A 25209-nucleotide genomic window follows, 5' to 3' on the forward strand; every position below is an offset into this window, starting at 1 on the left:
TGGACAACAAAACTGTTTGTGTTTATTTGTATTCTTGAAAACATCATTTCAAACAATAATGTTCAACAAAATGTTGGAACTTGACAAGATTTTATTTTTCTCCTGATGTTCATCTCACTGATAATTACAGTAAATCCAGAACACACAGATAACAAACATATTCCTCTGACTTCAAAATGCATATTTGTATTCAGAAAGGTCCAATTTTATTGGTTATTAGAGATTAAAATCACTTTGTCTGGTTTTATATGTTCACAGTAGTTAAGATGTTCGAAAATCTGATAAAAATTAGCAAACGAAAGTGTGTTTTCATCCTCCGTCAGTGAAGCATCACCTCTCTACTCCTCCCTCTCTTCCATCCCAGGATGCACCTGCAGGCCTCCTCTCCTTATTTATAGCTGCATGTAAATGAAGAGGTCAAGTGTCAGCTCTCTGTAAAATCAGAGGGAACTGAATTCAATCCATTTTATAGCAACTGATCAAAGAAACAAATGACAATAAAAGTGCAGGAAGTCTTTTTCAAATCGTCATGTTGTAATATTTTGGGGTCGGGGGGAGACATTGCCTACAGAGACAACAATGGAGACAGAAAAGACTTTTCCCTTCACTGAAGAGAAGAGAGCAAGAAATGTGACAAAGCATGCAGACTGAAGCAAAGCTCCTCCTCCTGTCAGTCACTCTCAGTTTCAGTGTTGTATTAAATTGCTCCTCCAGCACCTCCTCTCCTCATCCTCCAAACCCTCCAATCTGTCAGCAGGAAGCTCACTTTCCCAGTTACAAGGCCATTCTCAGCACACACTGACAACATGCTGGGGACCCTCTGCACTCTCATCACTGCTCTAACATGTAAGGAGGCTGACTGACTGCAGCTTTGACCTCATGTTGGATTCATCAGTCTGTGTGTTTCTCTTCACTTCACGTCATCTTGTTGTTTCCAGGTGTGAGAGGTGTGACGGTGGTGACACAGAAGCCTCCTGTTGTGGTGCTGAGGACAGGAGAGACAGCCACCATGGACTGTAACCTGGGATCTGTTACTAGCAGTGCTGCTCGCTGGTATAAACAGATTCCAGGAGGAGTTCCTCAGTTTATATTATATTTTTATCACAGCTGGAGCTCTCCAAACTATGGTTCTGGTTTCTCGTCTCCAAAGTTCACATCTACTCATCAGTCACAATCAGATTATCGTTTGATCATCAACAATGTGGAGGAGGGAGACTCAGCAGTCTATTACTGTCACACATGGGACGACTCTGCTAAGGAGGAGGTATCACAGTGATTTACACTGTGACAAAAACCTCCTCACTGAACACTTCTGCTTTTTTTTAAGTCTAATGCGACATGAGCAAACATTTAGTATGACCATTTCTACAGTCTGTCTGCACTGACCTTTGAAAAGTAAGCCTGCAACTAAAATCTGTTTTTCTGACAAATGCAAATATTCACCCATCTTGAATTGGAGCTGCTGAAATTAACTTCTAAAATTCCTAAAAACAGGAACTTTGGTCATTTGAATTTTTGCTGTAGGTAATTTTTATTGCATTCAAAAGGCCAAATGTTTACACTGAAACGTCTCAACACATGCTGTATAAACCACTTCTTTGATGTCCAACAACATCTCATGAACGAGCACACTGATGTTAAAATACTGTAGTATGTTAATAAGTTGAGTCGTGCATGCGATTGGACCTCCAACTGATAACTGACTGGGTCCATGAAATGACATCTGTTAACTGATGTCACAGTGAGCAATTCGAGGACCGAGATACAAAACATCTTGTATACACACGAGAACTTAAAGTTCATTAAAAGTTCTCTGTTATGAAATGACTTGAAGATGTTCTGTGAAACCACTGACATGGTGTAGCTTATCTGTGACTGAAACCAGTGTTGAGTGTTGAAACTCCTCCTCCTCCTCTTCTCCTCTCCTCAGTGTCTTTATAAGCTTCAGTCTCTCTTCTCCTCACACTCCAACCCTGCTCACCTCTCAGCTGGACAGTAAGGGACGTTTACACCACACACTGACAACATGCTGGGGACCCTCTGCACTCTCATCACTGCTCTAACATGTAAGATATTCTTCTCATTGCTTTTACAGCCCAGATGTTCACACACAAACCTTTCACTCATGGATTTTTCTCTGTATGTTGACAGATGTTGATGCAGTGATAGTGCTGACCCAGACGCCTGCTGTCCACACAGTTTCTGCAGGACAAGAGGTTGTTCTCCACTGCAATGTTCAGAGAGACGATGGAAATTATGTCTATTGGTATAAACAGGTTCCTGGTGAAGCTCCTCAGTTTGTTCTGAGGTTTTACCATAGTCACAGTTCACCCAGCTTTGGAACAGGATTCTCCTCAGACAGATTCAACTCTAAATCCACATCAAACATAGATTACCAGTTCATCATTAAGAGGGCAGAGGCAGGAGACTCTGCTGTCTATTACTGTCACACATGGGACAACTCTGCTAAGGAGTACGTATCACAGTGATTTATACTGTGACAAAAACCTCCTCACTAGCTACTTCTGCTTTTTGAGTCTCTGACACATGAACTAAAGCTCTCTATAACTACCAAACATGGGACTTCAGTAACTGCAAACCAGTTTCATCAGTATTTCTTGAAAGACCAATTTCACTCAAAAGTTTCCTTTCTAATCTTTTTCAACACTGAACTTGTAGAAATAATTTGATTCAGCATTGATCTCCTCTTGTCATTTGCACCAGACAGCAGAGTGAAAAAACACCAATGAGTGATCAAGATAAACACAGATTCATGAGTGACTTTGGGGAAAACTAGATGTGGTGAATATCTGTGTCGTTCAGTGAATAGATCAGAAAGTGGACCTTGAGTTTTAAATATTAACCACATCAACAAAGACGACTCCAAGAACGTGAAACACTGGAAAAAAAAAAAAAAAGAAAAAAAAAAAGAAATAACTTCGCTGCGCTCCTTGAATATCTCACAGTTCAGAGGGCAGAGGCTCAAGCTCAGATGAAGGTCACAGCAAACAACTCAAATCACACCAAAATTTATTTACAATTAAAGTGTCTATACAAAACCCACGAGTGCTATAATATATACAGTGAAGTACAACCAACGAACCAAATACTGAGCAAATATTTACACAAAATCCAAATTCTAGGCTCAATAGCGACGTTACTGGACAGGAACAAAAACAGGAAACAAGACTAGCAAATTAACACTAAACGCTGACTGGGACACCAAGGGTTAGGGGGACAAATTGCAGACTAGACAGATATATACGGGACCAGAACTCGACAGCTGATTGATGAAGTCAACTGAAATCAACTGGACATTTCTTTTCATTCAGAAATTAAGTTTTGGGGAGTCGTTCATTCAGCGGATCAAATGTCTGTTTAATTAATTCAGTCTACATCTGTTTTAATCAATAATAACACCTCTCAATACTTCACACTGCTGGGGGTACAAGAAAAGGACGTCCACTCTCTCCATTATTGTTTAACAGTTTCATTGAACCTCTTGCGGCTGCTATTTGACAAAACATTTGTATTATAGGTATGCAGACAAGGCATTTCTATGACAAAATTAATTTTTATGCAGATAACATCCCGTTATATATAAACCCTCAACAGCTCTTCCACAGTCTTCGATCTCATATCCACGTCCTGGCTCATGATTTCTGATAAGTCCATAAATTGGTCTAAATCTAAAATTCTACCACAACGTGAAGAAGACTGGAATGGTACAACTGAAAAAACTCCCTGTGACTATGACGACAGGCAGCATTGAAGACCTTGGTATCAGTGTTTCCACCAATCTGTCAGACCTGGGTCTTCTGCATTGTGCACAATGACAGAAAAACATTCACAGTTATCCATCAATGATCTAACACAGGTAAATGGCAATAATTATTCACATGTGATGTCTATATTGCTTGTAATTGGGTTGAAATAAACATATGTTCAGTTTTTTTGTAAAAATGGTTCCGGCTGTATTGATCTAAACATCCAATAATCCTGGATCCAACGGACCTGTGAACACTGACTGAGTAACAAAAACATGAAAATGACACAAGTTTCGATCATTTCTAATTTTCAGCAAGAACTGATGTCAGAGGGATCATCCCGTCTACTTCTTTTGATGAATAATGATCATATTATAAGTTATTTTTTAGGAAAAGGAGATGTGACTGCAGATGTTCAAAACATCTTGTGTTGAATTGTTTGCCATTAGAATGGATCATTTTAAAGTGACAAACATGAAAAATGTTAAATATCAATTCATTTCTCTGCAAATAAAACATGTGGTCATAAACAACATGCAGATGTTCTTTGAAACTACAGACATGATGGAGCTGAGTTCTGACTGAAACCAGTGTTGAGTGTTGAAGCTCCTCCTCCTCCTCTTCTCCTCTCCTCAGTGTCTTTATAAGCTTCAGTCTCTCTTCTCCTCACACTCCAACCCTGCTCACCTCTCAGCTGGACAGTAAGGGACGTTTACACCACACACTGACAACATGCTGGGGACCCTCTGCACTCTCATCACTGCTCTAACATGTAAGATATTCTTCTCATTGCTTTTACAGCCCAGATGTTCACACACAAACCTTTCACTCATGGATTTTTCTCTGTATGTTGACAGATGTCGATGCAGTGCTGACCCAGACGCCTGCTGTCCACACAGTTTCTCCAGGACAAGAGGTTGTTCTCCACTGCAAAACTGATTCAAGAAATTATTTCAACTGGTATAAACAGGTTCCTGGTGAAGCTCCTGAGTTTGTTCTGAGCTTCTACTATTCAGACAGTTCACCCAGCTTTGGAACAGGATTCTCCTCAGACAGATTTAACTCTCAATCCACATCAAACACAGATCACCAGTTCATCATAAAGAGGGCAGAGGCAGGAGACTCTGCTGTCTATTACTGTCAAACATGGGAAAGCTCTGCAGCTGTATCACAGTGATTTATACTGTGACAAAAACCTCCTCACTAACTACTTCTGCTTTTTGACCTGCTGATACATGTTGAGCGAGAGTGAAGCCATCAGCCACTTCATTTTATAAGCTCCCCACTGGAACAAATACCATCTTAAACTTCTAAACTCTTGTTTTTGGCTCGCATATAAGATAAGATAGGATAAAACTTTATTTATCCCCAGCCAGGGGAAATCTGGGCATTACAGCAGCATGTAAAAGCAGTTGGAAGAAAAATAGCAACAGAGATGGAGATATTCAAAAACAAAATACAAAATAAAAAAGTAGACGATATATATGTACATAATATACAAGCAAAATGAAATTTTTGAATATATAAAAGTATGTAGAAAAAATATATAAAAAATATGTATTGCCCCAATAACTGTGGAAAAAATGTATGCTGCCTTTAGATTATTAATAATAACAAATAATGTTAACAACTGTAATATTCAGAGATATGATGGAAATTATGTCAATTGGTATAAACATGTTCCTGGTAAAGCTCCTCAGTATATTTTGAGCTTTCACTATATAGACAGTTGCCTCAGCTTTGGAACAGGATTCTCCTCAGACAGATTCGACCCTAAAGCCTCCTCAAACATAGATTACCAGTTCATCATTAAGAGAGCAGAGGCAGGAGACTCTGCTGTATATTACTGTCAAACATGGGATGGCTCTGCCGATGCAGCTGTATCACAGTGATTTACACTGTGACAAAAACCTCTTCACTAACTACTTCTGCTTTTTCAGTCTTTGACACATCAACTGATAATAGAGCCGTCAAAGAAGCTGAGTGTAACTTCTCATCTCATCTAAAATCCATTGTAATTTTTAGTCTTTTTTCTAACGCTGCTGGTCACATCCCTATGCAGCACACTCTTGAGAACCACATTTTGGCCTTTCTTTGTCATGCAAGACACCAGGGATGTGTCAGCTGTGAACCCAAACTTAGAGGAATTACAGCTCAGCTGAGGTGGGAGCTCTGGCTTGTTTTGTCATTGTGTTTCTGCCGTCATCAGCATCCTCTTCAGGAGCTCCTGTTCCTGCTTGTGAGAAGTAAAAAAGTGATCAGCTGTGATGTTGTGATCACGGAGTCCTGCATCATTTCCGAGACAACTCGCATTTTGGTGCTGCTGACTTTCCACCTGCTGAAGTTGAAGAGGCTGGTCCTGTCACACCTACGGGCCCTTGTTAAACCATCACTGGACCCCCTTCAGTTTGCCCACCAGCCAAAGGTGGAAGTGGTAGAAGACTTCATTGTCCTGCTGCACCTTGTCCATCCTCACCTGGACAGGCTGGGTAACCTGTGAGAGTCATGGTCTTTGATTTCTCCAGTGTGTTCAGCACCATCCAGCCGGCCCTGCTGGGGTGCAAGCTGACGGAGATGCAGGCAGACACTCACCTGGTGTCCTGGACTGTGGACTTGCTGGGGCAGCAGGTTGAGGGCAGTCGACACCAACATAGTCGACCTCATGATGAGAGATGGACAGCGGGAGCATGAGGTCCTGAGCAGCTCCAGGTCCATTTCAGTTCTGATCTGCACTGCTGGTTTAATGATGGGACACTATGATTACGACTATAAACTGACAGAAACATGTTCCTCATATTCAGAAAAGTCTTCTTCTTCCTAAGTGGAAGACACTCATTCACCACTAGCTTCTCTCCTCCTCTTCCTCTGTAGGGGGGCTGTTTACAGTTTAGTTCACAGACACTGCATTAAATACCCAAATTGTGATAAATATGTTTGGAGAAAGATCACCTGGTAGCCAGGTAGTGATGATTGTTTCACTTCCAGCTGCAGTAACTGTGATGGTCATCTGATTACATGAATCCTGTTTCATGAGACAAACCCCAACATGAACTGACAGTTTTAAGAAAACAGAGCTCATTTATGTTCATCTGAAACAGAAATGAATGAAAACACAACAACGACGTTATATCAGGTCACCTGTGCAGGGATTCTTCATTTGTTTTAATCTGTTTGGATTATTAGAAAACATGTTTGTTTGCTGGGAAGAACATTTAGACCAGTGAAGATACTGAGATTAGAGGAGAACATTTCACCTCCACATGTTCTCATTATAGAAGACTTCACACACAACGATGAAAGATGAACTGATGCACTGATGCACTGATGATGACCTGACTGGAGTTAATAATACTCCTGCAAAGGACATCAACACACCTTTAAACACCATCTGTTAACAAACGTCAAGGTTATAAAATGATTCAGTGACACAATGTGAAACCACAAACGCAGTTTAGTTGATCTGTGACTGAAAGCGGTGTTGAGTGTTGAAGCTCCTCCTCCTCCACTCGGTGAGAGACTCACCACAGCTTTTATGAATCCTCAGAGCATTTTCAGGATCATTCTCAGTTTGATGCTGATTTATGGAGTTTAAACAAACCAAGGTTCAGAATCAGTCCTAAAGTCCAAAAAAGTTATTAATTTTGTCAACAAAATGTTCAAACATTTAATACATTTTATTTTTCTCCTGATGTTCATCTCACTGATGAATTCAGTTCATCCAGGAAACACAGAAAACAAACATATTTCTGTTTGACTGTTTTTGAATATGTGTATTTAAATTCCAAAAACTAAATTGTATTATCATTTTTATGGTTATAGTTGTTTGCAATAGTTAAGATGTTAGAAAAATCAGATAAAATGAGCAAATGAAAGTGAGTTTTCATCCTCCGTCAGTGAAGCATCACCTCTCTACTCCTCCCTCTCTTCCATCCCAGGATGCACCTGCAGGCCTCCTCTCCTTATTTAAAGCTGCATGTAAATGAAGAGGTCAAGTGTGAGCTCCCTGTAAAATCAGAGGGAACTGAATTCAATCCTTTTTATTAGCAAGTGAGCAAAGAAATAAATGCATGAACAATAAAAGTGCAGGAAGTCTTTTTCAAATCATCATGTTGTCGTATTTTGGGGTCGGGGGGAGACATTGCCTACAGAGACAATAATGGAGACAGAAAAGACTTTTCCCTTCAAACAAGATAAGAGAGTAAGAAATGTGACAAAGCATGCAGATTGAAGCAAAGCTCCTCCTCCTGTCAGTCACTCTCAGTTTCAGTGTCGTATTAAATTGCTCCTCCAGCACCTCCTCTCCTCATCCTCCAAACCCTCCAATCTGTCAGCAGGAAGCTCACTTTCCCAGTTACAAGGCCATTCTCAGCACACACTGACAACATGCTGGGGACCCTCTGCACTCTCATCACTGCTCTAACATGTAAGGAGGCTGACTGACTGCAGCTTTGACCTCATGTTGGATTCATCAGTCTGTGTGTTTCTCTTCACTTCACGTCATCTTGTTGTTTCCAGGTGTGAGAGGTGTGACGGTGGTGACACAGAAGCCTCCTGTTGTGGCGCTGAGGAGGAGAGACAGCCACCATGGACTGTAACCTGGGAACTGTTACTGATCAATCAGCTCGCTGGTATAAACAGATTCCAGGAGGAGTTCCTCAGCATGTAGTGAGGTTTCATCACGGCTGGAGCTCTCCAGGCTATGGTTCTGGTTTCACGTCTCCAAAGTTCACATCTACTCATCAGTCACAATCAGATTATCGTTTGATCATTAACAATGTGGAGGAGGGAGACTCAGCAGTGTATTACTGTTGCACATGGGACAGCTCTGCTAAGGAGCACGTATCACAGTGATTTACACTGTGACAAAAACCTCCTCACTGAACACTTCTGCTTTTTGAGGCTCTGACACGTCTTGACTTGCAGTCAGCAAACAGCAAATTATTTGTCCAACTTCACCAATTGTGTATTAAAAACAAACTTCTCAATCCCTTCCTGAAATCCTGACAACTATCCAGTGGTAGTTGTCCATTAAACAAACAAAATTTTCTCAAATAAAGTAAATAAATAGTCATATTAATGATCATTTTAATTTATTATGTTCATAATTATCATAAAAGATTTAAAATAAAGCAAAAATCTGTGGCCACTTTTTGTCTTCAATATTTTCTACCCTTTCATTAGATTGTAGCTCTAGATCTAGTTGTAGCTTTTTGTTTTATGTTCACAACATTAACATAAGTTAAATGATTAATTTGTCTTCCAAACCATCAAAAGATCACAACATAACAGAAAAAACACATTCTTGTTTGAATCTGCATTCTTATCATAAATCCTGTTCTCGAGAAATGCTCATGTGCGCATGAAGTGATGATTACTATTCTTACACTTAAATCAAATTTCAGATGTATTATTTCCACGTCCTCAACAGGAAAAAGATCATATATGAGAAAAAAATTGCAAAAACAAAAGAAAATAATTCAGCAATCCAGAGAAGTCACATTTATCATGTGATCATATTTTCTCGATGTCTTTCAACTCAAACAGAACTTTAAAAAGAACATTTGTGCCGCCCCTGAGAATATTAACAGTGATGTGAACTCCTCCTCCTCCTCTTCTCCTCTCCTCAGTGTCTATATAAGCTTCAGTCTCTCTTCTCCTCACACTCCAACCCTGCTCACCTCTCAGCTGGACAGTAAAGGACGTTTACACCACACACTGACAACATGCTGGGGACCCTCTGCACTCTCATCACTGCTCTAACATGTAAGATATTCTTCTCATTGCTTTTACAGCCCAGATGTTCACACACAAACCTTTCACTCATGGATTTTTCTCTGTATGTTGACAGGTGTTGATGCAGTGATAGTGCTGACCCAGACGCCTGCTGTCCACACAGTTTCTGCAGGACAAGAACAAGTTGTTCTCCACTGCAACATTCAGAGAGACGATGGAAATTCTGTCCGTTGGTATAAACAGGTTCCTGGTGAAGCTCCTCAGTTTGTTGTGAGATTTCACCATTCAGACAGTTCACCCAGCTTTGGAACAGGATTCTCCTCAGACAGATTCAACTCTAAATCCACATCAAACACAGATTACCAGTTCATCATTAAGAGGGCAGAGGCAGGAGACTCTGCTGTCTATTACTGTCAAACATGGGATGGCTCTGCTGATGCAGCTGTATCACAGTGATTTACACTGTGACAAAAACCTCCTCACTAACTACTTCTGCTTTCTGAGTCTCTGACACATGAACTAAAACTCTCTATAACTACCAAACACGAGACTTCAGTAACAACAAACCAGTTTCATCAGTATTTCTTAAAACTCAATAGTTTCCTTTCTAATCTCTTTCAACAATGAATTTGAAGAAATAATTTGATTCAGCGTTGTTCTCCTCTTGTCATTGGCAGAGTGACACCAATGAGTGATCAAGATAAACAAAGATTCATTCTTGACCTTGGGAAAAACTAGATGTGGTGAATATCTGTGTCGTTCAGTGAATAGATCAGAAAGTGGACCTTGAGTTTTAAATATTAACCACATCAACAAAGACGACTCCAAGAACGTGTCATGATTTTATGCTTTCATATGTAAAGAAGAGAAGGTCGCTATGCTCCTTAAATATCTCACAGTTCAGAGGGCAGAGGCTCAAGCTCAGATGAAGGTCACAGCAAACAACTCAAATTCACACCGAAGTGTATTTACAATAAAAGTGTATTTACAAAACCCACGAGTACTATAATATATACAGTGAAGTACAACCAACGAACCAAATACTGAGAAAATATTTACACAAAATCCAAATTCTCTGCAACATTTCTTTTCAGTCAGAAATTTGGTTTTGGGGAGTCGTTCATTCAGTGGATCAAATGTCTGTTTAATTCATTCAGTCTACATCGGTTCTAATCAATAATCACACCTCTCAATACTTCACAGTGCAGGAGGAATAAGAAAAGGATGTCCACTCTCTCCATTATTGTTTAACAATTTCATTGAACCTCTTGCGGCTGCTATTTGACAAAAAAATTGTATTATAGGTATGCAGACAAGGCATTTCTACGACAAAATTCATTTTTATGCAGATAACATTCCGTTATATATAAACCCTCAACAGCTCTACCACAGTCAGTGGGTTAAAATAAACATATGTTCAGTTTTTTTGTACAAATGGTTCCGGCTGTATTGATCTAAACATCCAATAATGCGCTGGGTTCACCGGACCTGTAAACACTGGCTGAGTTACGAAAACATGTAAACAACACAAGGTTCAATCATTTCTGTTTTGCATCAAGAACTGATGCTAGTGGGATCATCCCGTCTGCTTCTTTTGATGAATAATGATCATATTATAAGTTATTTTTAGGAAAAGGAGACGTGACTGCAGATGTTCAAAACATCTTGTTTTCAATTGTGTGCCATTACAATGGATAATTCAAAGTGACAAACATGAAACATGTTAAATCTCAATTCATTTCTATGCTAATAAAACATGTGGTCATAAACAACGTGCAGATGTTCTGTGAAACTACAGACATGATGGAGCTGAATTCTGACTGAAACCAGTGTTGAAACTCCTCCTCCTCCTCTTCTCCTCTCCTCAGTGTCTTTATAAGCTTCAGTCTCTCTTCTCCTCACACTCCAACCCTGCTCACCTCTCAGCTGGACAGTAAGGGACGTTTACACCACACACTGACAACATGCTGGGGACCCTCTGCACTCTCATCACTGCTCTAACATGTAAGATATTCTTCTCATTGCTTTTACAGCCCAGATGTTCACACACAAACCTTTCACTCGTGGATTTTTCTCTGTATGTTGACAGATGTTGATGCAGTGATAGTGCTGACCCAGACGCCTGCTGTCCACACAGTTTCTCCAGGACAAGAGGTTGTTCTCCACTGCAACATTCAGAGAGACGATGGAATTTCTGTCCGTTGGTATAAACAGGTTCCTGGTGAAGCTCCTCAGTATGTTGTGAGATTTCGCCATTCAGACAGTTCACCCAGCTTTGGAACAGGATTCTCCTCAGACAGATTCAACTCTAAATCCACATCAAACATAGACTACCAGTTCATCATTAAGAGGGCAGAGGCAGGAGACTCTGCTGTCTATTACTGTCAAACAAGGGACGGCACAGCTGATGCAGCTGTATCACAGTGATTTACACTGTGACAAAAACCTCCTCACTAACTACTTCTGCTTTCTGAGTCTCTCACACATGAACTAAAGCTCTCTATAACTACCAAACATGACGCTTTAAAAAACTTCAAACCAATTTCATATGAAACTTACAAAACTCTCACAACACTGAACTTGAAGAAATAATTAGTTTCAGTATTTGTTTTTTTCTGCTTTTCAGTTTTGTTTTTTCATTTGCACCAGACAAAAAACACCAAAGAATCCCAACAACTGATAAACATTCAGAGATATGATGGAAATTATGCTCATAAACAGACACAAGAACAGTTTCTTCCCACAGACCATCGCTGTTGAACAGTTAAATCAGTCTCATGGTGTCAGAAACCATCAGTGTGTCATAACCCTGAACTCTAAACATGCACTGTGAATACATTATAAATGAAAGGTTTCATAGTTTCAATGCACGTGTTTCTAAGAAATGCAAATGATCAAATATAAAGCTGAGCATGCTGTTTGGACACATGTATCCATGCATGCTGTCATATCCACCTATGTCATGCTTATAAAGGAACCTGTTTCATTCGTCATTCAATATTCATTCCATGCCTGTAAATATTCTCATTCATCCAGGTCATTGTAAGCTTCAGGGCATTCAATCGTTCGCAACTGGACCTGAAGGCAAGCCTTCCCTGAGCACATTAACTCAGTGGACAAGAACATCAAATTCACTCGAGAGGATGTCAAGGACAGAACAGGCGCCTCCATATTGGGGTTGACAGAAAACCTACCCACACAGACCAGTATCTCCTTTTTGACTCACATCACCCACTGGAACACAAACTAGGTGTTATCAGAACTCTCCAACACAGAGCTGATAATGTTCCAACCAGCCAACAGGCCAGAGACAAGGAACACAAACACCTGAGGGGGGCCCTCAAAACCTGTGGTTATCCCAGCTGGTCTTTTGTGAAAAGTTCAGCCGCTTCCAGAAAGAACAGGGTGACAGAGGAAGAAAAGAGAGACAGACGGCATAACATCGTCATTCCATATGTGTCTGGTGTATCAAGAACAATCTGGTGTATGCAGTCCAGTGCAGTGAGGAATGCACAGACTTGTATATTAGGGAAACCAAACAGCCACTGAACAGATTCATGGCACAATACAGAAGGGCTAACTCTTCAGGTCTAAACTCAGCTGTTTACCTGCACCTCAAGGAGGAAGCACACTCCTTTGAGGATAAAATGTGCATATTCTGGACAGAGAAGACAGATGGTTTGAAAGAGGGTTGAGAGAAGCCATCTATGTCAAGGTTGAAAAACCATCTCTGAACAGAGGGGGAGGTCTGAGACACCACCTATCTCCCACATACAATGCTGTCCTTTCATCTCTCCCAAAGAGATTCAAAGATTTAGCCTCTGAAAATAAACAACAAAGCCATTCACACATGACTCAAGGAGCCTCCCAATGACAACAATGAGACACTAACGAGGCAGACGACTGTCGTTGACACTCAAGGGTTGCACCCTACCCCCGCCTTAATGGGGGATCGTTTGCCTCACAATAGAGTGATACCATCCTTGGTTTTGGGGGTTGGCCTCACTCAGAGGATAAACACTGAACCTAACACCATTTCATGAGACTAGAGCTGTCCCATCTAGTCTGGTGCGCATGAACTATTGAAGCTTTCTCAGATGAGAGGCGAAACGTCTTCCAAGACAAACTGACAAAGTCCAGTTGCGAACGATATCATCAATAATGAACGTAAAAAAAAATCACTGTTGTTTTCTGCTTTTTATTTTGCTCTGTCCATTTGCACCAGACAGCAGAGTGAAAAAAAAACCCAGAACCCATTTCTATGCAAATAAAAAATTTGGTCATAAACAACGTGCAGATGTTCTGTGAAACTACAGACATGCTGGAGCTGAGTTCTGAATGAAACCAGTGTTGAGTGTTGAAACTCCTCCTCCTCCTCTTCTCCTCTCCTCAGTGTCTTTATAAGCTTCAGTCTCTCTTCTCCTCACACTCCAACCCTGCTCACCTCTCAGCTGGACAGTAAGGGACGTTTACACCACACACTGACAACATGCTGGGGACCCTCTGCACTCTCATCACTGCTCTAACATGTAAGATATTCTTCTCATTGCTTTTACAGCCCAGATGTTCACACACAAACCTTTCACTCATGGATTTTTCTCTGTATGTTGACAGATGTTGATGCAGCGAAAGTGCTGACCCAGACGCCTGCTGTCCACACAGTTTCTGCAGGACAAGAGGTTGTTCTCCACTGCAACATTCAGAGAGATGATGGATATACAGCCAGATGGTATAAACAGGTTCCTGGTGAAGCTCCTCAGTATGTTCTCAAATTTCGCCATTCAGACAGTTCACCCAGCTTTGGAACAGGATTCTCCTCAAACAGATTCAACTCTAAATCCACATCAAACACACATTACCAGTTCATCATTAAGAGGGCAGAGGCAGGAGACTCTGCTGTCTATTACTGTGCAACATGGGACAGCTCTGCTAAGGAGCACGTATCACAGTGATTTACACTGTGACAAAAACCTCCTCACTAACGACTTCTGCTTTCTGAGTCTCTGACACATGAACTAAAGCTCTCTATAACGACCAAACATGAGACTACTAACCAGTTTCATCAGTCTCATCTTGAAAGACCAATTTCATATAAAAGTAACTGACAAAACTCTCTCAACACTGAACTTGAAGAAATAATCAAATTTACTGTTTATCATTTTCTTTGTTTCATTTTGTTCTTTTCATTTGCTGAAGACAAAAAATGAATGTTATTCTAACTGTTGGGGATAAACATATGTGGTAGTTAATTTAAACACAAGATACTTGTGCTCAAAAAGAGGATTCATTCTCAGTGAAGAACCTTGGAGCTCTAATCTGCCTCTATACCTGCCAAAGAGCAGTGATTCCTAACACGTCTCTGGGGGTCATCAGGTGGAAACCTCCCTTCAACAGTGTTTCGCCTACTTAGTCCCACTACACCTCCAGGAGGTTAGGCAGTGAACTCCGGCGTCCCAGAGTCACCCCCCCTAGTGCCAGTTCACACTGCTCCTACACAATCCAAACAGCACCGCCACGTTCAACTGACCCAGAGATGCTCCAGGTAGTGGCCAGTACCGATGCTACCATTTAACTATTGCTAAAGCTACTGCTAACCACTAGGAAGAACAGAAGAAGACAATACAGTTCCGATGCTACCATTTAGCTAATGTTACGTGCTAACCGCTACCTGCTAAGAGGAACAGAAGAAGACAATAAAGCTAGATTCACCTATACTGTTAATGTTAATTGCTAGCTACCAATACTAACTGCTAAGATACTATCATACTCTCACCGCTTTAGCTATTGTTAGCTGCTACAATGCTACCACAGGCCTAGATGCCACATGTAACTGCCAATTGCCACACTACCATCATTTACCCCTGCCTCTCACCAACTGCACCAAGAAAAAGCGGGGTGGGAATACAAACCCTGGTTCGGGTAGGGGATAGAAAATAAAGAGGTAGAGTCAAAAGATGAAAGTAGGGATTGGATACAGACCCTTGTTCGGGTAGGGGGTGGAAAATTTAGAAGGTGCTGAAGGTGGAGGCCTAAACCACAGACTAGATTTAACAGCCTCTTCTAACATTTCCTTCAAGAAGCAGCAAACCCTACCATTTCCTTCAAAAAGCAAACAGAGCAGGAAAACAAACCCTAACATTTCCTTCAAGAAGCAAACAAAACAGGAAAACAACCAAAAAGATCAAAAAACAAGCCAACTCTGTGTCTTACCACGCAAACTCACCTGAACAGGCCGCATGGTCCCAAAGAGAGACTCTAGCTGGCCACACCCCCACCTTATCTAAACTTCCTGGTTCTCTTCCTATTGGCAGAGCGAGAAGATGGGGCGGGGAAAGCAGAGCAGAGGAGAGGTGTCTTGTTCAGACTTTAACCTCTTCTCTTGCCGGGTTAGGCATGCATGTCCTCTGCCTGCCCCCCCCCCCCCCCCCCCCCCACTGTCCCTATTTCACTCCCCAACTACTATTATTTCTCCTGATCCATATCCACTGACTAGACCTAGCAGCCTCATCTGACATCTCCCTCACTGTCTTTCTTAAATTTTGCCCATGCACTCCCAGCTCCCTCAACAGTGAAACAGCTGACCCTGCAACAAAACCTCTACACCCCACTTCAACCGGACAGACCCTGGTCTTCCATCCCCTCTGCTCAGATTCTGTCTTTAAATCTGCATACTTAGTCTTCTTCCTTTCATAAGCTGCCTCCACTGAATTTTCCCAAGGGACTGTTAACTCAATAAAATACACAGTCTTTTTACTCATGGACCATAAGACAATGTCTGGCCTCAGATTACTATAAACTATTTCCTGGGGCACAACTAGCTTTCCTCCCAAGTCGACCTGCATTTGCCAATCATCAGCCCCTACCAGGCAGCCACCTACCTGCTTTCTCCCTGACTTAGCAGCTCTATTTTTCTCCCCCTCTCGAACAAACTGCACATCTAACCTCTCCTTTCTAGAACTTCCAGAATTCACCTGCTTCCTTCTCTCCTCAATGATGGTAAATATCCCCACTCAATGATATGTGGTAAATATCTACATTGATTAACAAGTGGAAATGATGAATTTCTTCCGTTTGTGGTCTCCGTCTGTGAAACAACATTAAATCCAAAGGGTTTGAATCAGCTTTATATGTGTGATTGGTGCTGTCAGCACTTTTATGCAGCATTTCACCTCCCAAACACCAAATTATTCTGCACAAATTTACGTTTCTGGAGTTTAATCACAGTTTGTTCAGAAGAGTTCGAACAGGGAGTTTGACCCCTCAGGTTTAATTTGCCTCAAACATCAGAAACATCATCATGTGTCAAAACACATTTTACATTACTTTAATGAGTTCTTGCCAAACAAAATGAATTTAAAGCTGTCCATGTTTAGTCCAGATAACATAAAAAAAACATTAAATACATCTTTATTTGGTGCGATAAAGAAGCTTTATGGTCATTTCTATATTTCATCGCTGTCATCAAGTCCAGTTTGAGGCAAAGTGGAGGATGACCACTTCAATATTTTTTTACAAAGTGGGTTTTAATGAAGTCATCAGAAGAGCAAATTGAGTGTATTTACACATACAGCAGTGGGTCTGTGGGTCTCCAACAATGTGAACAAAACACAGGGTTAACACTGTCACAGGACTAAATACACAGCCTGATACACTGAAGTTCAGTATAGCATGAGACATTTTTGTGTGTAATTATGTCTCTAACATTAAATCAACTGCTTTGATATAATGTGATTGCTGCATTGTCTGAATGATGCTGTTTTGCAGGAGGAACATTAGACTGAATTGACTGATGATATCTGGACTTTGAACATCTCCAGCATGAAAACAAAAGGATGCAGCAGAAGATTCAGAGTCAGTCCTCAAGTCCAGCAGTGTTTGTGAATAGAAGCAGACTGATGAAGTGAAGGAGATGTTGACAGTGAAAGTTGGTCTCAACAAGATGTTTCAGTTCCACTCCGCTCATCAGTGAGAGTCAGGAGGTTTTTGTACAGCCATGTGTACAAACTGAATCACTGTGGTATTCGGACAAGGCACCAAGCTGACTGTGACAAGTAAGTACTTTTTATCTGATCATTAAACAAGACAGATTCTCTGTTTTCATGTATAATTCAAGTATTTCATTTACTTGCTGCTTCTTGTCTGAAACATTGAACAGATGTTTAGTGCAGATTAATTGTTTGATGTTTGTACAGCAGCTTTGAAAAAGCATCAAGTTGTGCTTTACAAGACAATGGACAGGAGATAATTGTATTTTGAAAATTTTCAATACAGATCTGGATAGTTGTATTTTTTTTTTTTTTTTTTTGGAAATTAAATAAAAATGGTCCTACTTGATGATGATGATTTTTTTCGTTATAATTAAATTTCAGTCAATACTTTCCAGAACTTTTAGGATTTTCAGATTAAGTTTGTTCCACTATTTGTCAATAGTAATTAGCATTTATTGCTATTGCTGAATGTTGATCTTGTAAAAACAAGAGTTAATTTATGTTGATCTTCAGTCGATCAGACAGAGTAAACATTCTGTATTTTGCTTTGTTGAAAATTTGATGCAAAATTCATCTTTCAGACTGAAGTGATATCTGCTGTAATTTAACACAATGACTGATAATATTAGATGATGTTCAATCACTGTGGTTGGACATAATTTCAGAGGTTGAATCAGAAGCTTTCTGAAGTGATCCTCATGTGTCTGATTGCAGTGAGAAACAGAATGTTTCAAAATGGTTGAAAGTAAACTCTGCTCATGTTGTTGATGATGATTTTTATATATTCTGACTGATTTGAAAAGTTTATTTTTTGCTTTAGATGATTTTATTGGTTGTCAACGCAAATATTCTCCACATCCAAAACTGTGTTGAGCTTCTTTCTGTGACTTTTCTGTTTTCTCTGACTTCATTTGTAGTTGTTTGATGAATGTCCTTCATGTGTTTTCAGGCTCCAGCCTCCCTCCTCCTGTCCTGACAGTCTTCCCTCCGTCCAGTGCTGAGCTCCAGTCCAACAAAGCCGCTCTGGTCTGTCTGTCCAGTCAGTCTGTGCCTTTTGCAGATGTGAGCTGGTTGGCTGGTGGGAGTCCAGTGAGCAGCGGGATCTCTACCAGCACCGCTGTTCAGCAAGCAGACCACACTTTCCAAATCAGCAGCTATCTGGCCATCCAGATGTCAGACTGGAACATGGATAAGGTTTACACATGTAAAGTGTCTTTGGGCTCCCAGACTTCAGAGAAAAACATCCACAGGTCAGACTGTCCCACTGAAGAATAGCAGAGGAGCAGAATGACCATTTCAAAGCTGCTTCTTTACTCTTTGTGCTGTTTGCTCATTACAAGGTTCACATGCTAGAAAAGATGTGTGTGCTGCTTGTAATACATGTTGTGACCGTTAGGTGGAGGTGTTGTATCAGCTTTGCAACTGCTGCATTTGTCAAGACTCATTCAATAAAAAATAAACATACAAAAAAACTGTGGACAACAAAACTGTTTGTGTTTATTTGTATTCTTGAAAATATTATTTAAATAATAATGTTCATCAAAATGTTGGAGCTTCACAAGATTTTATTTTTCTCCTGATGTTCATCTCACTGATCGTTACAGTTAATCCAGGACACACAGATAAGAAACATATTCCTCTGACTTCAAAATGCATATTTCAATTCAGAAAGCTCCATTCTTATTGGTTATTTGAGATTAATATCACTTTGTCTGGTTTTAGTTGATTGCAGCAGTTAAGATGTTCGAAAAATCAGATAAAATGAGCAAACGAAAGTGAGTTTTCATCCTCCGTCAGTGAAGCATCACCTCTCTACTCCTCCATCTCTTCCTTCCCAGGATGCACCTGCAGGCCTCCTCTCCTTATTTATAGCTGCATGTAAATGAAGAGGTCAAGTGTCAGTTCTCTGTAAAATCAGAGGGAACTGAATCCAATCCATTTTATTAGCAAGTGAGCAAAGACACAAATGTATGACAATAAAAGTGCAGGAGGTCTTTTTCAAATCATCATGTTGTCGTATTTTGGGGAGGAGACAGGAAAGACTTTTCCCTTCACAGAAGATAAAAGAACAAGAAATGTGACAAAGCATGCAGATTGAAGCAAAGCTCCTCCTCCTGTCAGTCACTCTCAGTTTCAGTGTTGTATTAAATTGCTCCTCCAGCACCTCCTCTCCTCATCCTCCAAACCCTCCAATCTGTCAGCAGGAAGCTCACTTTCCCAGTTACAAGGCCATTCTCAGCACACACTGACAACATGCTGGGGACCCTCTGCACTCTCATCACTGCTCTAACATGTAAGATATTCTTCTCATTGCTTTTACAGCCCAGATGTTCACTCACAAACCTTTCACTCATGGATTTTTCTCTGTATGTTGACAGATGTTGATGCAGTGATAGTGTTGACCCAGACGCCTGCTGTCCACACAGTTTCTGCAGGACAAGAGGTTGTTCTCCACTGCAACATTCAGAGATATGATGGAAATTATGTCAGCTGGTATAAACAGGTTCCTGGTGAAGCGCCTCAGTATGTTGTGAGCTTTTACTATGAGGACGATTCACTCGACTTTGGAACAGGATTCTCCTCAGACAGATTCAACTCTAAATCCACATCAAACACAGATTATCAGTTCGTCATTAAGAGGGCAGAGACAGGAGACACTGCTGTCTATTACTGTAACACATGGGATGACTCTGCTGATGCAGCTGTATCACAGTGATTTACACTGTGACAAAAACCTCCTCACTAACTACTTCTGCTTTCTGAGTCTCTGACACATAAACTAAAGCATTCTATAACTACCAATCACGAGACTTCAGCAACTACAAACCAGTTTCATCAATATTTCTTAAAACTCAAAAGTTTCACTCAAAAGTTTCCTTTCTAATGTCTTTTAACATTGAACTTGAAGAAATAATTTGATTCAGCGTTGTTCTCCTCTTGTCATTTGCACCAGACAGCAGAGTGAAAAAATGCCAACGAGTGATAAAGATAAACAAAGATTCATTCTTGACCTTGGGAAAAACTAGATGTGGTGAATATCTGTGTCGTTCAGTGAATAGATCAGTAAGTGGACCTTGAGGTTTGAATATTAACCACATCAACAAAGACGACTCCAAGAACGTGTCATGATTTTATGCTTTCATATGTAAAGAAGAGAAGGTCGCTATGCTCCTTAAATATCTCACAGTTCAGAGGGCAGAGGCTCAAGCTCAGATGAAGGTCACAGCAAACAACTCAAATTCACGCCAAAATGTATTTACAATAAAAGTGTATTTACAAAACCCACGAGTGCTATAATATATACAGTGAAGTACAACCAACGAACCAAATACTGAGCAAACATTTACACAAAATCCAAATTCTCTGCAACATTTCTTTTCAGTCAGAAATTTGGTTTTGGGGAGTCGTTCATTCAGTGGATCAAATGTCTGTTTAATTCATTCAGTCTACATCGGTTCTAATCAATAATCACACCTCTCAATACTTCACAGTGCAGGAGGAATAAGAAAAGGACGTCCACTCTCTCCATTATTGTTTAACAATTTCATTGAACCTCTTGCGGCTGCTATTTGACAAAAAAAATGTATTATAGGAATGCAGACAAGGCATTTCTACGACAAAATTCATTTTTATGCAGATAACATCCCGTTATATATAAACCCTCAACAGCTCTTCCACAGTCTTCAATATCATATCCATGTCCTGTCTCATAATTTCTGATAAGTCCATAAATTGGTCTAAAACTAAAATTCTACCACTGCGTGAAGACGACTGGAATACTACAAGTGAAAAAACTCCCTGTGAGAATGACGACAGGCAACAACATTGAAGACATTGGTATCAGTGTTTCCACCAATCTGTCAGAGCCGGGTCTTCTGCATTGTGCACAATGACAGAAAAACATTCACATTTATCCATTAATGATCTAACAGAGGTAAATGGCAAACATTATCCACATTTGATGTCTTTAATCCTTGTAATTGGGTTGAAATTAACATATGTTCAGTTTTTTTGTACAATGGTTCCGGCTGTATTGATCTAAACATCCAATAATCCTGGATCCAACGGACCTGTGAACACTGGCTGAGTAACAAAAACATGAAAACGACACAAGTTTCGATCATTTCTGTTTTGCAGCAAGAACTGATGCTAGTGGGATCATCCCGTCTACTTCTTTTGATGAATAATGATCATATTACAAGTTATTTTTAGGAAAAGGAGACGTGACTGCAGATGTACAAAACATCTTGTTTTGAATTGTGTGCCATTAGAATGGATAATTCAAAGTGAAAAACATGAAAAATGTTAAATCTCAATTCATTTCTACGCTAATAAACAACGTGCAGATGTTCTGTGAAACTACAGACATGCTGGAGCTAAGTTCTGACTGAAACCAGTGTTGAGTGTTGAAACTCCTCCTCCTCCTCTTCTCGTCTCCTCAGTGTCTTTATAAGCTTCAGTCTCTCTTCTCCTCACACTCCAACCCTGCTCACCTCTCAGCTGGACAGTAAGGGACGTTTACACCACACACTGACAACATGCTGGGGACCCTCTGCACTCTCATCACTGCTCTAACATGTAAGATATTCTTCTCATTGCTTTTACAGCCCAGATGTTCACACACAAACCTTTCACTCATGTGTTTTTCCCTGTATGTTGACAGATGTTGATGCAGTGATAGTGCTGACCCAGACGCCTGCTGTCCACACAGTTTCTGCAGGACAAGAGGTTGTTCTCCACTGCAACATTCAGAGATATGACGAATCTGCTGTTGGATGGTACAAACAGGTTCCTGGTGAAGCTCCTCAGTATGTTGTGAGCTTTCACTATGAGGACGATTCACTCGAGTTTGGAACAGGATTCTCCTCAGACAGATTCAACTCTAAATCCACATCAAACATAGATTACCAGTTCATCATTAAGAGGGCAGAGGCAGGAGACTCTGCTGTCTATTACTGTCACACATTGGACAACTCTGCTCAGGAGGACGTATCACAGTGATTTACACTGTGACAAAAACCTCCTCACTAACTACTTCTGCTTTCTGAGTCTCTCACACATGAACTAAAGCTCTCTATAACTACCAAACATGAGACTATAAACCAGTTTCATCAGTTTGATCTTGAAAGACCAATTTGAAATAAAAGTTACTGACAAAACTCTCTCAACACTGAACTTGAAGAAATATTGAGATTCAGTTTTTATCATTTTCTTCGTTTCATTTTGTTCTTTTCATTTACTCGAGACAAAACAGAACACCAACGACTGACGAAGACAGATAATTTATTCTAACTGCTGGAGATAAATATATATGGTAAATATCTGCATTGATCAATAAGTGGACATGATGAATTTCTTCTGTTTGTGGTCTCAGAGACTCCGTCTGTGAAACAACTTTTAATCCAAAGGATTTGAATCAGATCTATGTGATTGGTGCTGTCAGCACTATTTCTGAAGAATTTCAGTTCCCAAACACCAAATTATTCTCCATAGGTTTATATTTTTGGAGTTTAATCACAGTTTGTTCAGAGAGGTTTAACAGGGAGTTTGACCTCTCTGAGGTTTAATTGACCTCAAACATTAGAAGTCATCATGTGTCATAACACATTTTACATTTATTTTACGAGTTAATTGAATTTAAAGCTATCAATACAATGCTTGAAGGTCAATTCTCTATTTCATCGCTGTCATCAAGTCCACTTTGAGGCAAAGTGGAGGATGACCACTTCAATAGTTTTCTACAAAGTGGGTTTTAATGAAGTCATAAGAAGAACAAATTGAGTGCATTTACACATACAGCAGTGGGTCTGTGGGTCTCCAACAATGTGAACAAAACACAGGGTGAACACTGTCACAGGACTAAATACACAGCCTGATAAGTTCAGTCTGGCATGAGCCATTTTTGTGTTTAATCATGTCTCTAACATTATATCAACTGCTTTCACATATTGTGATTGTTTGAAGAGGACTTTTGGCTGCAGCAAGTTCAACATGAAATGACAGTTATCCCATCCCTGCAGTCAATAACAGCCACACAAGTTTAGCTGCATTGTCTGAATGATGCTGTTTTGCAGGAGGAACATTAGACTGAATTGACTGATGATATCTGGACTTTGAACATCTCCAACATGAAAACAAAAGGATGCAGCAGAAGATTCAGAGTCAGTCCTCAAGTCCAGCATTGTTTGTGAATAGAAGCAGACTGATGAAGTGAAGGAGATGTTGACAGTGAAAGTTGGTCTCAACAAGATGTTTCAGTTCCACTCCCCTCATCAGTGAGAGTCAGGAGGTTTTTGTACAGCCATGTGTACAAACTGAATCACTGTGGTATTCGGACAAGGCACCAAGCTGACTGTGACAAGTAAGTACTTTTTATCTGATCATTAAACAAGACAGATTCTCTGTTTCTGAGTCAAACTGACTGAAAAACATCCATTTATGTGCTACTTCTTCATTTAACATGTTGTTCAGGGGATAATAGTTGTATTTGTACATCAGCTTTGATAGCAGGTTGTGTATTTGACGAGATGATCTGCAAATGATCACAATATGTGAACTGTTTTCTACAAATGATCCACTTGTTTAGTGAGGGTTGAGGATTTTTTATTAGACAGGAAACATTTTCTAGTTTGTGTTTTTATTTTCTTTCACAGTTCATGACAAACTTTAAAATGAAGAAAAATCCACGTATATTACAATATATGTGACGATAATGTTGATGACAATATCAATTGAAAACTGCTGCACTTGTGTTTTTTTATTGATAAATCTTTAAAGTTTAAATATAACTTTGAATTGATGTAAATTGTATATTGGCTGAATTTTCTTTTTCTTTTTTTTTCTTTTTTTTGTTAAATAGAAACCACTGAAGCAAACTGACAACTGACAAACTGTAATTTCCTTAAGTGACTGAAATAATTATATTAGAAGTCAAAAAAACACTTTAAGGTCTCTTTATGAATGTCTTGATCATCATATTTATAAGATTGTGATTTATAAGTTTTGTTAAAATCAATAAAGTCTGCTCATGTAGGTAATGATGTCTAGATGTTCAAATTTAAAATACTTGATCTGACCAGATTTATTGCATTGTCAAAACAAAAAATAACTAATCTGTTGCTGTCATGTCTTGAATGAGTGATTAGATTTGTAGTTGTTTGATGAATGTCCTTCATGTGTTTTCAGGCTCCAGCCTCCCTCCTCCTGTCCTGACAGTCTTCCCTCCGTCCAGTGCTGAGCTCCAGTCCAACAAAGCCGCTCTGGTCTGTCTGTCCAGTCAGTCTGTGCCTTTTGCAGATGTGAGCTGGTTGGCTGGTGGGAGTCCAGTGAGCAGCGGGATCTCTACCAGCACCGCTGTTCAGCAAGCAGACCACACTTTCCAAATCAGCAGCTATCTGGCCATCCAGACGTCAGACTGGAACATGGATAAGGTTTACACATGTAAAGTGTCTTTGGGCTCCCAGACTTCAGAGAAAAACATCCACAAGTCAGACTGTCCCACTGAAGAATAGCAGAGGAGCAGAACGACCATTTCAAAGCTGCTTCTTTACTCTTTGTGCTGTTTGCTCATTACAAGGTTCACATGCTGGAAAAGATGTGTGTGCATGCTTGTAGTACATGTTGTGACCGTTAGGTGGAGGTGTTGTATCAGCTTTGCAACTGCTGCATTTGTCAAGACTCATTCAATACAAAATAAACATAAAAAAAGTGTGGACAACAAA

At 40.1% G+C, this 25209-nt stretch overlaps 2 protein-coding genes and 1 gene segment (V, D, J or C); all 3 read left to right on the forward strand.

The window, feature by feature from the left end:
• The first annotated feature begins 685 nt into the window (after positions 1-685).
• Positions 686-18960, forward strand: LOC121621185 (immunoglobulin lambda-1 light chain-like). 8 transcript variants are annotated; one of them, XM_041957540.1, is made up of 4 exons: positions 686-846; positions 939-1264; positions 17518-17551; positions 18438-18960. In XM_041957540.1, exons 1-4 carry the CDS (start codon positions 807-809, stop codon positions 18761-18763), a joined length of 726 nt encoding a protein of 241 aa, XP_041813474.1. In that variant the 5' UTR covers positions 686-806; the 3' UTR covers positions 18764-18960. The 8 variants fall into 8 exon arrangements, with proteins under 8 accessions (XP_041813474.1, XP_041813479.1, XP_041813477.1 ...); XM_041957545.1 differs by lacking the exons at positions 686-846; positions 939-1264 and adding exons at positions 2011-2066; positions 2152-2477; XM_041957543.1 differs by lacking the exons at positions 686-846; positions 939-1264 and adding exons at positions 8085-8190; positions 11590-11915.
• A 620-nt stretch (positions 18961-19580) lies between these two features.
• LOC121620405 lies at positions 19581-20204 on the forward strand. The segment is given in 2 exon segments: positions 19581-19781; positions 19867-20204. Coding segments are annotated over 2 exon segments (378 nt in total).
• Positions 20205-22009: 1805 nt separating this feature from the next.
• On the forward strand, positions 22010-25204 carry LOC121621204 (immunoglobulin lambda-1 light chain-like). Its single transcript, XM_041957587.1, has 4 exons — positions 22010-22066; positions 22152-22474; positions 23813-23849; positions 24674-25204. Exons 1-4 carry the CDS (start codon positions 22027-22029, stop codon positions 24997-24999), a joined length of 726 nt encoding a protein of 241 aa, XP_041813521.1. The 5' UTR covers positions 22010-22026; the 3' UTR covers positions 25000-25204.
• Positions 25205-25209: the final 5 nt, after the last annotated feature.

This window comes from Chelmon rostratus, chromosome 17 (assembly GCF_017976325.1).
Source record: "Chelmon rostratus isolate fCheRos1 chromosome 17, fCheRos1.pri, whole genome shotgun sequence".
In the NCBI taxonomy this organism is placed as follows: Eukaryota; Metazoa; Chordata; class Actinopteri; order Chaetodontiformes; family Chaetodontidae; genus Chelmon; species Chelmon rostratus.

Excerpts from the sequence above, each read along its gene's own strand:
- LOC121621185 (XM_041957539.1), top strand. The coding sequence starts at position 8,151 with ATGCTGGGGACCCTCTGCACTCTCATCACTGCTCTAACAT. Across the intron at positions 8,191-9,615 it reads TCTCATCACTGCTCTAACAT|GTGTTGATGCAGTGATAGTG; the intron begins GTAAGGAGGCTG and ends GTATGTTGACAG. Across the intron at positions 9,945-17,517 it reads ATGGCTCTGCTGATGCAGCT|GTATTCGGACAAGGCACCAA; the intron begins GTATCACAGTGA and ends TGAATCACTGTG.
- LOC121621204 (XM_041957587.1), top strand. The coding sequence starts at position 22,027 with ATGCTGGGGACCCTCTGCACTCTCATCACTGCTCTAACAT. Across the intron at positions 22,067-22,151 it reads TCTCATCACTGCTCTAACAT|ATGTTGATGCAGTGATAGTG; the intron begins GTAAGATATTCT and ends GTATGTTGACAG. Across the intron at positions 23,850-24,673 it reads CACCAAGCTGACTGTGACAA|GCTCCAGCCTCCCTCCTCCT; the intron begins GTAAGTACTTTT and ends ATGTGTTTTCAG.